The sequence below is a fragment of the Pieris napi genome, chromosome 12, assembly GCF_905475465.1.
Source record: "Pieris napi chromosome 12, ilPieNapi1.2, whole genome shotgun sequence".
Lineage (NCBI taxonomy): Eukaryota > Metazoa > Arthropoda > Insecta > Lepidoptera > Pieridae > Pieris > Pieris napi.
Genome location: NC_062245.1, coordinates 12,078,994 through 12,091,389, shown reverse-complemented (window position 1 = coordinate 12,091,389; position 12,396 = coordinate 12,078,994). Strand labels below are relative to the sequence as shown.

The following is a 12,396-nucleotide window of genomic DNA, read 5'->3' as shown; positions in this document are numbered from 1 at the left end:
CACAGTATCTGTCAAATTGATAAATAAGTTATGTCAAACTTCAAAGTAACATTAAACTTCGATACATCTAGATAGTTGGTCTGTGCAAACGTGAAAAATCAAAAACGTTCAAAATTCAAGCATGGGCTGTCATCATATTTTGTTATTGTAATATTTTATAATAATTCAAGATTAACTTATATTTTAGTTTCGAGCCAACTAACGTTATAAGTTATAACTAACAGCAAAATGGCTCTTCCTCAAAAAAAATACTATCGCCAACGAGCACACTCTAACCCGATGGCAGATCATTGTTTTGAATAGTAGGTTAAGTTCAATAACTTATTTATATGTTGTAAATGAAATGGTTTTAATGTAATGAAATAGTGTTAAACTTGCAGCCCTTCAAAGCCTGACGAATACGATTGGTCAGAGTTATACCCTGATTTAAATAACGGTTTGAATAACAAGCTAGTTGAATTTTTAGATGTTGGTTGTGGTTATGGAGGTCTTTTAGGTGGGTATAATTTACTACACTTATGATAAAATTTGGTAATTCTTGTCTTTCGAAATAATGTAGCCATATCTCGTTTTTACAGTAACACTTTCTCCTATGTTTGAGAAAAGTCTGATATTGGGCTTAGAAATAAGAGTAAAAGTATCAGATTATGTAAATGACAGAATTCAAGCTCTTAGAACACAAAATCCAGAAAAGTTCCAAAATATTGCTGTTTTACGAACAAATGCTATGAAATATTTACCTAATTTCTTCCATAAGGGTCAGGTATGGTAGTCTCTCAACTGTTTATATTTTACAAAGTGCTTGCCACTACTGATTATATCTCTTCATGCTAACACTTTTCTATATCAAGGTAAATAACAAGACATCACTCACAAAATATGATACAAGACCATAGAATAAATGATGTTGCAATCTTATACTGGCCTATACTTGTCTTCAAATTGCATCTGGTTCTTGATAATTATATTTTCTATAAATATGCTAGTTTCCTGGCAGTGTTTGCCTTCACCATATAAGCATGTGTAATTGCATATTTAAAATAACAAAATGCATTGGTGCACGGCCATGAATCAAATGCACAAGCGTGAGCCACTGCTCTTAGTGTTTGATTAGTTACTATACAGTATATAAATTTGTAGATATATGCTTATTTATTTATACAATTAGTAAAGATAAAGATTTTCTAGCTAAATTTTAAACTTGTTTTCAGATAAAAAAAATGTTTTTCCTATACCCAGATCCTCACTTTAAGAAATCAAAACATAAATGGAGAGTAATTAACAAGTGGCTACTTTCAGAATATGCATATGTTTTAGCTGAACAGGTATTTAGTTAAGATATTTTAGTAAAAAAATTTTTTAACTGTTTAACATCTTTTTATTTTTACTTATTATGGCAATGGTTGTGTTTTCATAAGTTTCAGAAAATAAAAAATATGTTTAATAGTTTTACAAAATTTTACAAATCAGAGTTCATCTTCATTTCAATTTTGGTGTTTGTGGTGTGTACTAAGAACTATTTTTTAGGGTATTGTGTATACTATAACTGATGTAAAAGATCTACATGAATGGATGGTTAAGCATTTTGAGGAACATGAATTATTTGAAAGAATTTCTGATAAGGAACTGGTAAGCATGTTTTAGATTTTGAATTAAAGGTTATTAATTAATATATTATTAACTTGAGCTTTATCTGTTGTTTTAGAAAGAAGATAAAATTGTAGAGAAACTTTTTGAAAGTACAGAAGAGGGTCAAAAGGTGTCTAGAAATAATGGTGAAAAATTTCTTGCAGTTTTTAGAAGGATTGGTGATAAGTTTAAAATTACAACTAAATGATTTAATTTATTCAATAAAGTTTGTTAGAAAAATTGAGTATTTTATTTATAACCAACATCTCAAGTTAATTGTTTTATATTTTATTATTTTATATTGTTAGATATTTATTATTACTTTCCTAACTTCTTTTCAAGTAGATTCAGCCATCTTGTCATTGGACGTGATGCATCTAAATTTTTTCTCATATGGTTTGATGCAGCAAAGATCCAATTTTTATCATATTTTGTCTGTAATATTGAAAACAATGTTGCTGCCCATATTTCTGTTTGGCTTGGATATAAGTGTAAACCCTTCTTTGCTAAAATTAATGCCTTTACAGTGTTCCCAGATAGGTTTTCAGCAACACTAGCAGTTGCCAACATTTTACTTATATTAAATTCTGAGTAATTGTTATGTATCAAGCAAATTGCTCTCTGAGCACAGCTACTAGCAACTGTAGATTTATTGTTTGGTGATTGTAAACAATATTGTGCCATAGAGTACCATAATTTAGCATCACTTGGATGATCGTGGATAGAGTCACTTATTATTTTTATCGCATGATCAATATCATTTAAAAATATTAGGTAAGACTTTAGGAATCCAATATCATATCCGAATTTACTGTCTCTTTCGTATTTTTGCAGTTCACCTAAAGCCAGCTTAGATAGGCTTTGGTCAGAATGTAATATTCCCAAAGAACAAATGGCAAAGAGACTGAATGGAGTAGGTTTCTTCTGTGAAACTTGAATGCTATGAAATAGTATTGTCTTGGCATCGTCAATTCCTTTGTGCATGTAAATAATACCCGCCATTGCAACTAAAAGATCAGATTTTTCATCATCATTATTACTTAACCAATGTAAAGCCGTATCATAGGCTGCATAGGACTCTTCAAATAAACCTTTTTTATATAATGCCAAAGCTAAGCCACAAGTAGAATCCAGACTAGCTTCTGTAATACTTTGGTAAGTAGTAATTGCCTCATCATATTTTTCAAGTCTATTCAAAAGCCTAGCAATATTTAATTTAATAAGGTTCTGTTTATCTTCTTCACTAAATTTCAATGATTTTTTGTAATACTCCAGTGCTACTTGGAGCAGCCCAATTCTCTCTTGTAAAATGCCAATAATATTTAAGGCGCAAGCATTTTCAGGTTCATAGGTTAAAAACCATTCCATAAGATCTATACTATATGTAATAGCATACAATCCATCTATGGTATAACACAATTCCCGGTTTTCTGGGTAGTTAATATTTTTAAGAGTTCTACAAACCCAGTCTGCATACCCAAGGGCACTTTCAGGATGGTAACCAAGTCTGGATGCATGTCTAAAAAGATCCATAGCCTCTTCTTCTCTAATTGTTTCTGCAATCAATCCTTGACCTATCCAGCTTTGGGGATATGATGGCAAAGTTGATTGTCCACGCCAAAAGCAATAATTTGCTAATTTATACAATTTAACCTTAATATACAAAGTGCCTAAATTGCACCAGACTTTAGCTACAGACCACTTTCTAGTAACTAATAATGCTTTTATAAAACAATGTTGGGCTATATTGAATTTCTTCATTAAAACACATACTTTTGCAAGTAAATTCCAATTTCGCCAAGATGAAGGTTTTAAGTTAATGCAAGCTAAAGCTAATTTATATGAAATTTGCAAATGTGTCTTTGACCTTGATGCATGATAAAATACAAGATAAGTTACTGCTAAATCATATGAACAATTCAGGTTGTTTAGTTTAGCAACCCTAGAGAAGCAGGCAAGAGCTTGTGGGAATATATCTAATTTGTCCTTTCTAGAAATATTGCTTTCTTCATCAAATGCACTTTTAAGGTACACATATGAATATGTGTCTGGTAGTGTAGTTATAAAAATCAATGCACTTGCCAACAAATTCCAAAAACATACATATTGCTTAGCTATACATATACCTTTTGAGATATAATCAATAGCATACTGAGCAGAATTTTGTGCAGCCCCATATAACTTAAAAGATGCCTTTTTCTTAGCCACTTTAATCCATGTTTCTGCCAGGCCTTTTAATGCTAAAATTGAACAAGGATCTATTTCTATGACTTCAGCAAATGTAGCAATGGCCTCTTCATACTCTGTTAGTAAACAATGAATATAACCAATTCTAGTCAAACAATGATTTTTTCGACTTTTATTCATAGAAATCACTTTTTTATATGCTTTCAAAGATGAGGTATATGAACCTCTTGAGTAGTAGGCATCCGCTAAGCATTCAAATGCCATAACATGAGTTTTATTACTTTTGATAACATTTCTGAATTGTAATATAGCATTTTCCCACTCCCTTTTATTTAAATAATGAAGACCAAGCCTAAAATTGACCCACTCTCCACATGAATCTTGGTTTGCTCTCAATAATTCAAAATCTAAATCCTTAAGATCTAGTTTACAATACACATAACTCAGGCTTTTCACTATTTCCTCTTCAGTATTGTTTAAACTGTGGGCTTTTTCATAGCACTTTTTAGCCTTGTTAAAATCTTGTTTGTAATTATTGTAATAATGACCTAAATATAAAAATGTATCAGCATGTTCTGCATTTATCTTTGCAGATTTTAATAAATTCAATAAGCATTTCTCATATTGATTTAATGCCCAATAGCATTTTCCTAAATAAAATAAATTAAGTGGATTTTCTGATGAATCCTGCTCTAATAAAGTAACAGCGTCTTCAAATTTTCCCTGTTTCATATTTGAGAGAGCTTTAAGTTGGGCAAAATATTCAGTATTTTGAAGGTTATCCACAATTTCTTGTGTCTGTTCATTACTTTCAATATAGCATTTTACTAAAGCAGCTTGTTCCTTTTCAGATAATGCATCTAAAGAAATCTCATTTCCCACAGACATTGCCTGTTTCCATTTTTGTTGCTCATAGAGGGATAGAAATAAGAACTTTTTTAAAATTGCCTCAAATGCAGGCTCCTTGACTTTCATTAAAAAATTTGTGGCAAGTTTTTGAGCAACTGGCCATTTATTTAACATTATCGTACATCTTATTATGAATGTGGCTTCAACTTCATCTACGATTTGATAATTTATTAAAGGAATAGATAGTCTATATGCTTCTACATAAAGTCCCTTTTCATAATACAGCATGCTTTTTAATAATGCTGGATATTTAGAATTTTGAACTCCTTGAACAATTAAGTTAATATGTTTTTCAATGTCAAAGTTTTTGAATGAATTTTCGTGTATATAAAAAGAACACAACTCTTTACATAGCCATTCTCTGAGACTGACATTTTTTGAGAAAAAATCTAAATTAATAACTTCTTCTACTGCAGATGCAAAATCTGGTTTTTGTAAGATAACTTTTGCATAATGAATTTGAATATCTGTATTTACTGTAACATTTTTATTAAGGACACTTAAAATGAAAGTGATGTCACCATCTTTACACCGGATACCATTTTTTAAAAGCTTAACTAATTCGTCTTCAGCAGCTTTCACAAGTTTCTCAGTTGATGACTTTTCTATGTAACTCACAATTGTAGATAATGCTTTATTATCATTCAATTTACAACCCAACTGGCCAAGCTTTGTGATAATTTCTAATGCTTTTTCTTCTTCTAATGGGAGTTTTAAAATTTCACTATAGATATCTAACAGTTTATTATCAGAGCTATTATCGCTTTTTCTTTCATAGTAGTTTGCTAATCCTTGCCATGCAAGTGGAAAATCAGGTTTGCTTGCAATTGCTTTTTGATATGCTAACGGAGCCTGATCTGAATCTTGCAACGATTTACCTAGTAACACAAGAGCTAAATAATTATTTTTGTCTTTTCTAAGAATATTTTTGCATGTCTCCTGAGCATCTTTGTAACTTTTTTCATCTATAAGTTTCCTTGCTTCTTTTAGCAAAGACTTAACATCAGCCATCTGGAACAAACATTATTTTAATTTAAAGAAGTACAAAACCAAAACTGGGTGAAACTAGAATCCACGTAAATTGTGATGTAAAACGTTTAGGATATAACTACTATCCTCGACTTCAATTATCGATCTCTAATAATGGTTAGTCAGTTAAGTCAAAGGATGTTTTATGTAACAAAAGTACTAAATGATTAAAAGTTTAAAGAAACACTTCAATTAAGTTTAAACAATAAACTCTAATTTCATAATTACCCTTTAATGCGAATAGGACACAGAATACAGATAGTAGTAAGTTACTACTATTATAGTAACAATTAGGTTTGTTTACAAATGTAGGGCTCCGCCTTCGGTCTCTGGCGGCTGGCCTCTCTAGTCTCTACTCTCTAAGCCGGCTATACATAGAGAAATAATATATACTGCGGCTATATTAGACGCGTCCACTCACAACGCGTTGTGGATTTTGATTTTTGACAGTTGACACTGAAATTTTTTGATAAGTTTTTTTTTTTTGTTTTTTTAACCTCCTGTCCGTTTGCCCCCTGTTCTATAAAAAAAAGGTTGCGTAAATACCCCATGAGGCAATTTATGAAGCGACTCGCCGCACGGCGAAAATCGACCCGTGTAAATACCCCATTATACGGTTTGCTCGCTCGTGAATGGTGTAATACTTTATGGTTTACTTATACTTTATTTATGGTTTACTCGCGAGCCAAACACGCCTGACGCCATTTTGATTTTAGTTTGCGTTTAGCCGTTGGACGAGAAGCACGTGACCCATTGTTAATACGATTTATATTAACATTTCGCAATGTTTTCTAACCGTGACTTTGTTATTAAATTTATTTATAAGTTTAGAGACCTGACGTGTTTGTGGGATGTGACAGACATAAATTACCGCAACAAACAAAAACGCGATGAAGCATTAGAGGTTTTGCTAAGTTTTTGTAAAACCAAATTGCCTAACGCCACTATTGACACAGTAAAAAAGAAACTTCAGGCACTAAGAGCCTCATTCAGGAAAGAGTTTAATAAAGTAAGTACTTATACTTATAACCTAGCTGTTTATTATTTAATGTTGTGTGTAGTGAAATAATGTTGAGGGGTTAAATATTTTTTTGTCGTATTTCTGTTCATATTCGTTAAGACATACCTACTACGTTGTTGAATAGGTACGTGGTACACTATATTTTTTTTTAAAGACAATTCACACCAATTGACCTAGTTCCATGCTAAGCTGGTGAAAAAATGAAAATCAAATGCTCATCACAGCAGACCAGACCAGCACGATGGTCGTCTCAGCCGGGGATTTAACCCGGGACCCATGGATTCGGCGTCAGGGGTACTAACCACTAGACCAATGGGTCGTCCAATTATTAATAAACAAAGGATATCAAATTAATCCTTTGTTTATAATTTACAGGTTGGAATTTAATCAGTGTACTTCTCGTCGTAAATACCGTCACAATAGGGTTAAAAAGAAAACAATAATTACATTATTTATTTATTTCAGGTTAAAGCATCAATGCAATCAGGAGCTGGTACAGATGACATCCATGTTCCAAAATTATGGTACTATGACCAATTAATATTTCTCAAACACACGGAAACACCCCAAGCGGCTTCATCTAATCATTCGATATTGGTCGACCCGTTTGAAGATACAGAAGAGGTACTCGTTCACATTAACTAGACTCTAGACTAGACTCGTAAATGATATTGAACGAATGAGGGGGAGCTTACCTTGTGGCCGACTGTACAGCTACTACTACTCTACTAAGTAATTCGCGCATTTTGCCAACTAACACTTCCCTCGCCATTAAAATACCTAACGTAACATCTCTCACTAATTTTGCATCGTTACTTGTGTTTTCGCTTGCCTCCAAAGCTGCTGTTGCTGGTAAAACCTCATCTATGATAGTATCATCAATGTCACATAAGTCTGATCGATTATATGGAGAGTCTGATTTACGCAAAAAATGCAACAAGTCAACACCACTAGGTCAATTCTATCTATACGTAAATTTATAGACGTATGAAATATTCTAAAACAATAAGACACAATTCCAAATATGTATTCTATTAATCTCCTGGCTCTTGACAACCTGTAATTGAATATTTTCCTCTCGGTTGTAAGGGAATTTCTAGCGAACTGCTTCATGCAATCAGGTCTCAATGCAAATGCCTCGTCTCCAACAAAAACATAAGATAGCGGTTCAGAACTATTTTGACATTTTTCTTTACTTGGTATGTTAAGATTGTTACTGACAAGTTTTTTGTAAAATTGAGTTTGTTTTATGGCACCACCATCTGATACCCTCCCATTCACGCCTACTTTGCACCAAATGAATTCATAATCAGCATTTGCACAAGCCATTAATACTATGCTATGGAATCCTTTGTAGTTATAATAAAATGACCCACTTCCGTTTGGAGGTATTATACGGCAGTGTTTTCCATCCACGGATCCTAGGCAATTGGGAAATTGCCATCTTTCTTCAAATTTTCTGGCTATTTCTTTCCAATCACTTATAGATTCTGGCATCTGTAACAAAACACGCTTATTTATTTACAGATTCATTTCGAGAGTGACCTGAATGAAAATTCATTTGATGCTAGTATGAATTTAGATCCATTGTCACCACGGCCGTGTTCTAGTCTGTCTTCATCCAGTACATCAGCATCATACAAGAGAAGAAAAAATCAGGCTGATGCTGTGCTAACTAAAATAGCAAAAAAACTCTCCGAGCCGAGACAACCCTCAATACAGCCACAAAAATATGAAAGCTTTGGACAACATGTGGCTGAAAAAATGAGAAGCTTGCCGCCAAATGTCGCAATACATTGCGAAAAAATTATAAATGATGCTTTATATTATGGCGCCCTTCGAAATCTGAATGTTACGTCCAGAATTGTCACTGGAATTGAACCTGGACCTCAGTTAAGTTCACAACATGATAGTTTAGCTGATTTCACTGAAAAATTGGAACTTGATTTTTCTAATAAATAATATTCATAAATACACACAGTTTACAGTTCTTTTTACTTACTTTCATATAATCCTGAAGAGCAAAAAGAATAGCTTTACATGTATCAGGAATTATCACTCCCAAACGTGGAGACATACGAGGGGAGGTCCAAAAGTTCGTGGAAAGAAAAGGGCAGGACCATAACCGGAGAATACTACGCAGCAATACTATAGAAATTAAAGGATGCCATCAAAGAACTCGTAAAAACAAAACAATGGATACCGAACATTAAGAAACAAAAGATATATTGAAAACTGCAACAGACTTCTATAGGAACCTCTACTCACTAGAGACTGATAATACCTCACAGAATTCAGTAAATCTTGAACAAGACGAAGAAGAGGTACCTAAATTTCTCCTTTCAGAAACGGAGCATGCTATCAAAAGCCTAAAAAATGGAAAAGCGCCTGGACCAGATCACATAACTAATGAGATGATCAAAGTATCATCAGCAGCACCAGGGAACCTAAGAAAACTTACTGAACTATTCAACACCATACTAAAAACGGAATGCATACCTTCTCAATGGACGAAGAACATAATTACACTGCTCCACAAAAAGGGTGACAGGAACATCATAGAAAACTATAGACCTATAAGCCTTATGTCCAACATGTATAAAGTTTTCTCCAAAATGATCCTGCGAAGAATAACGAAGGTAATGGATGAACAACAACCCATGGAACAAGCTGGATTCAGATCCGGATTCTCAACTGTAGATCATATACATGTTATAAAACAGCTAATACAAAAGTGCAAAGAATACGGAAAAGCACTATACATCGCTTTTGTAGACTACAGTAAAGCATTCGACTCTATAAAGCACGATTCCCTCTGGAGAGCCTTAATACAACAAGGTATACCAAAGAAATACATACGTATAATTAGAAATATATATACAAGTAGTACGGCTTATATCAAACTAGAGACAACGGGTGAAGTATTTCCTATAGCCAGGGGTGTGAGACAGGCGATCCTTTGTCCCCAAAACTCTTCTCAGCCATTTTGGAGAGATTATTTAGAAATTTGGAATGGGATAAGGTCGGCATAAACATAAACGGCAGACAACTGAACCACCTAAGATTCGCAGACGATTTAGTGATCATTTCAGATAACGCAAAGACGCTTCAAACTATGCTGCAACAGCTGACAGAAGCAAGCAAGATAGTTGGGCTTTCTATGAACAAATCTAAAACGAAAATAATGACAAATAGAGAAACTATTATGATACAAATAGGAGGAGATGCTATCGAATATGTAGATCACTACGTATATTTAGGGCAAATAATATCATTTCATGACCAAATGGATCTTGAGATAGAAAGAAGAGTGTCTAGCGCCTGGAAGAGATTTTGGTCACTCAAGGAAGTACTTAAAAGTAAAGACTTCCCAAGTAAAGAAGCATGGTGGGTGTACCACTGAGACATCGAAAAAGAGCAGAAGAGATCAGATCAATGACCAAAGTAGAAGACATTATAAAGAAAATAAGGCAGTTGAAATGGCGCTGGACTGGGCACATGACGAGAGATAGCAGGTTGAAATGGACAAAAATAATTACAGAATGGCAACCACGTGATGGAAAAAGGAAAAGAGGAAGACCGACCAAGAGATGGGCAGACGATATTAAGATAATAGGAGGCACAACTTGGACAAGAAGAGCTAATAACAGAAAAGAATGGAAGCTGGAAGAGGCCTACGTGTCACAGGACACGCTGATCACCAAAAGCGGGTCATATGATGCATTAGATTAAGTTTTATTTTATTTATGTGTTAGAATTAAGTGTTTTTTTATGTAACTTAAATAATTGTTATTACATTGTATGGGTGTCAGCAATAAAGGCTAATCAATCAAAGAAAAACGTCGGAGAAAATTGACCAAGGGTGTGTTGCTCTTGCAAGACAACGCGCCGGTTCACAAGAGCAAAGTTGCAATGGCTGCTCTACACACGCATGGCTTCGAATCACTAGTCCACCCACCCTATAGTCCAGACCTGGCCCCAAGTGATTTTTATTTGTTCCCCAATTTAAAAAAATACTTAAGGGGAAGGAAATTTTCCGACGACAATGAGGTAAAGGAGGCAATTTTGGCTCATTTTGAGGGAAAAGATAAAAAATATTTTTACGATGGTTTAGAAAAAATAATTCATAGATCTAATAAATGTATTCAGCTTAAGGGTTATTATATTGAAAAGGAAAAATAAATTTACTGTTTCATTTTTACTAAAACCCTTTCATTCCACGAACTTTTGGACCTCCCCTCGTAAGTGTAGGAAATTTCAACTCCTCATATGACATGCCCAAAGCTAAGAATCGAAGAGTGGCACTAAGTCGTTCATGAGGACTAATAGCTTCCCTCATATTAGTGTTTTTTTTTCTGAATCAGCGGAGTCACTAGTTCCAAAAGTTCAATATAGGTAGGTTCATCCATTCGCATATAATTTCTCCAGGTCGCTGGCTTTAAAGTCAATTCCTTCATTAAATTTATGTGAGTGAGTTGCGATATTTTCAGTAACCAATCCTTACACCACTTTTTTTTGGCTTTCTTTTTTTTAAACTAGACAAATCGCTATGGTCGATAAATAAAACTCATCTTCTGAATCGAAGTTCATTATGAACACGTCCGGTGCAATCGACGCCTACACTAAAAATGATCAAATAGTCCGTGGCGCGAAAGCCATATGGATAGCCCGTGAATGGCCACCTTTACACATAAGGCAGTAGGTATTAATAAAATCAGTGGGCCTCAGATTTCTACAACTGTTTCATATTTTCTCAATCTAATAGGCAATTCGGTGATCAGCCTCCTGTGCCGCATGATGTCGACTTTTTAGGTCAAAGCAAGCCGGTTTTCTGACGTTTTCTTTCACCGTTCGAGCGAATGTTAAATAGTACATGGGATCGAAACTGAAGCCAACACTGCTCTTAGTTACAATAAATGAAACAAAAGTCATTATCTATAATTTTATTGATAATTTATTTCAATCAAGTAATGCGATTTGCGGGCATTTTTACAGAAACTTTTTTTAATTTGATCCACACTCTATTAATTACTAGCTGACCTGGCTAACTTCGTTCCGCCCTACAACCTTATAATATCGTTGTTACTTTAATTTAACTTATTTTAGGATTTCATTAATGTTAAGTATTACATTAATACAACTTTTTTGCAAATACAGAAATGTTTTATTGCTTGCCATTGCGAAAGAAGAATGGCAGTTTTACACATTAGGCATCTTCTCTCTAGCGTCAATAGGGCGATACTGCATGTTAAGCACTTTCTGATATAAAACATCTTTTGATCAGGATCAAAGCATGGTTATGCATCTCCTCATTCACCTCAAGATCGGAATTTCTTGAACTGACACGAATTCGACGTAAAATGATGCGTAGTTTTGTCAACAGATGGCACCATATGGTTTTTGCATTCGTAAAATTAATTAATTTATTTATTGTTATTCGATAACTTATCCGATATTTTATTGCTTATTCTGCTATTCGGGACGGAAACAAATCCAACAAATCAAAAACCATGGCAATCGGTCCAGCCGTTCTCGAGTTATAAGTGTTGTAACAAACACGACTTTCTTTTATATTTATATAGATTTACAGTCCGTGACGTCAACATTCTCTTTATTGATTT

General features: G+C 33.9%; 3 protein-coding genes across 3 annotated transcripts; 2 read left to right on the top strand and 1 right to left on the bottom strand.

Annotated features, from left to right (window-relative positions):
• The first annotated feature begins 88 nt into the window (after positions 1-88).
• LOC125054326 (tRNA (guanine-N(7)-)-methyltransferase) lies at positions 89-1,869 on the top strand. The gene is made up of 6 exons (XM_047656132.1): positions 89-302; positions 381-496; positions 579-763; positions 1,212-1,325; positions 1,528-1,629; positions 1,706-1,869. Exons 1-6 carry the CDS (start codon positions 229-231, stop codon positions 1,835-1,837), a joined length of 723 nt encoding a protein of 240 aa, XP_047512088.1. The 5' UTR covers positions 89-228; the 3' UTR covers positions 1,838-1,869.
• Positions 1,870-1,896: 27 nt separating this feature from the next.
• LOC125054324 (tetratricopeptide repeat protein 37) lies at positions 1,897-6,178 on the bottom strand. The gene is made up of 2 exons (XM_047656130.1): positions 5,983-6,178; positions 1,897-5,736 (listed from the first exon to the last, which is right to left on the bottom strand). Exon 2 carries the CDS (start codon positions 5,734-5,736, stop codon positions 1,948-1,950), a length of 3,789 nt encoding a protein of 1,262 aa, XP_047512086.1. The 5' UTR covers positions 5,983-6,178; the 3' UTR covers positions 1,897-1,947.
• Positions 6,179-6,294: 116 nt separating this feature from the next.
• LOC125054325 lies at positions 6,295-8,751 on the top strand. Its single transcript, XM_047656131.1, has 3 exons — positions 6,295-6,763; positions 7,241-7,399; positions 8,303-8,751. Exons 1-3 carry the CDS (start codon positions 6,539-6,541, stop codon positions 8,735-8,737), a joined length of 819 nt encoding a protein of 272 aa, XP_047512087.1. The 5' UTR covers positions 6,295-6,538; the 3' UTR covers positions 8,738-8,751.
• Positions 8,752-12,396: the final 3,645 nt, after the last annotated feature.

Bases quoted from the DNA above. Each gene is read 5' to 3' on its own strand.
- LOC125054325 (XM_047656131.1), top strand. From the start codon at position 6,539: ATGTTTTCTAACCGTGACTTTGTTATTAAATTTATTTATAAGTTTAGA. The intron at 6,764-7,240 runs GTAAGTACTTAT...TATTTATTTCAG, and splicing joins TCAGGAAAGAGTTTAATAAA to GTTAAAGCATCAATGCAATC. The intron at 7,400-8,302 runs GTACTCGTTCAC...ATTTATTTACAG, and splicing joins CGTTTGAAGATACAGAAGAG to ATTCATTTCGAGAGTGACCT.
- LOC125054326 (XM_047656132.1), top strand. From the start codon at position 229: ATGGCTCTTCCTCAAAAAAAATACTATCGCCAACGAGCACACTCTAAC. The intron at 497-578 runs GTGGGTATAATT...TCGTTTTTACAG, and splicing joins TGGTTATGGAGGTCTTTTAG to TAACACTTTCTCCTATGTTT. The intron at 1,630-1,705 runs GTAAGCATGTTT...CTGTTGTTTTAG, and splicing joins GAATTTCTGATAAGGAACTG to AAAGAAGATAAAATTGTAGA.
- LOC125054324 (XM_047656130.1), bottom strand. From the start codon at position 5,736: ATGGCTGATGTTAAGTCTTTGCTAAAAGAAGCAAGGAAACTTATAGAT.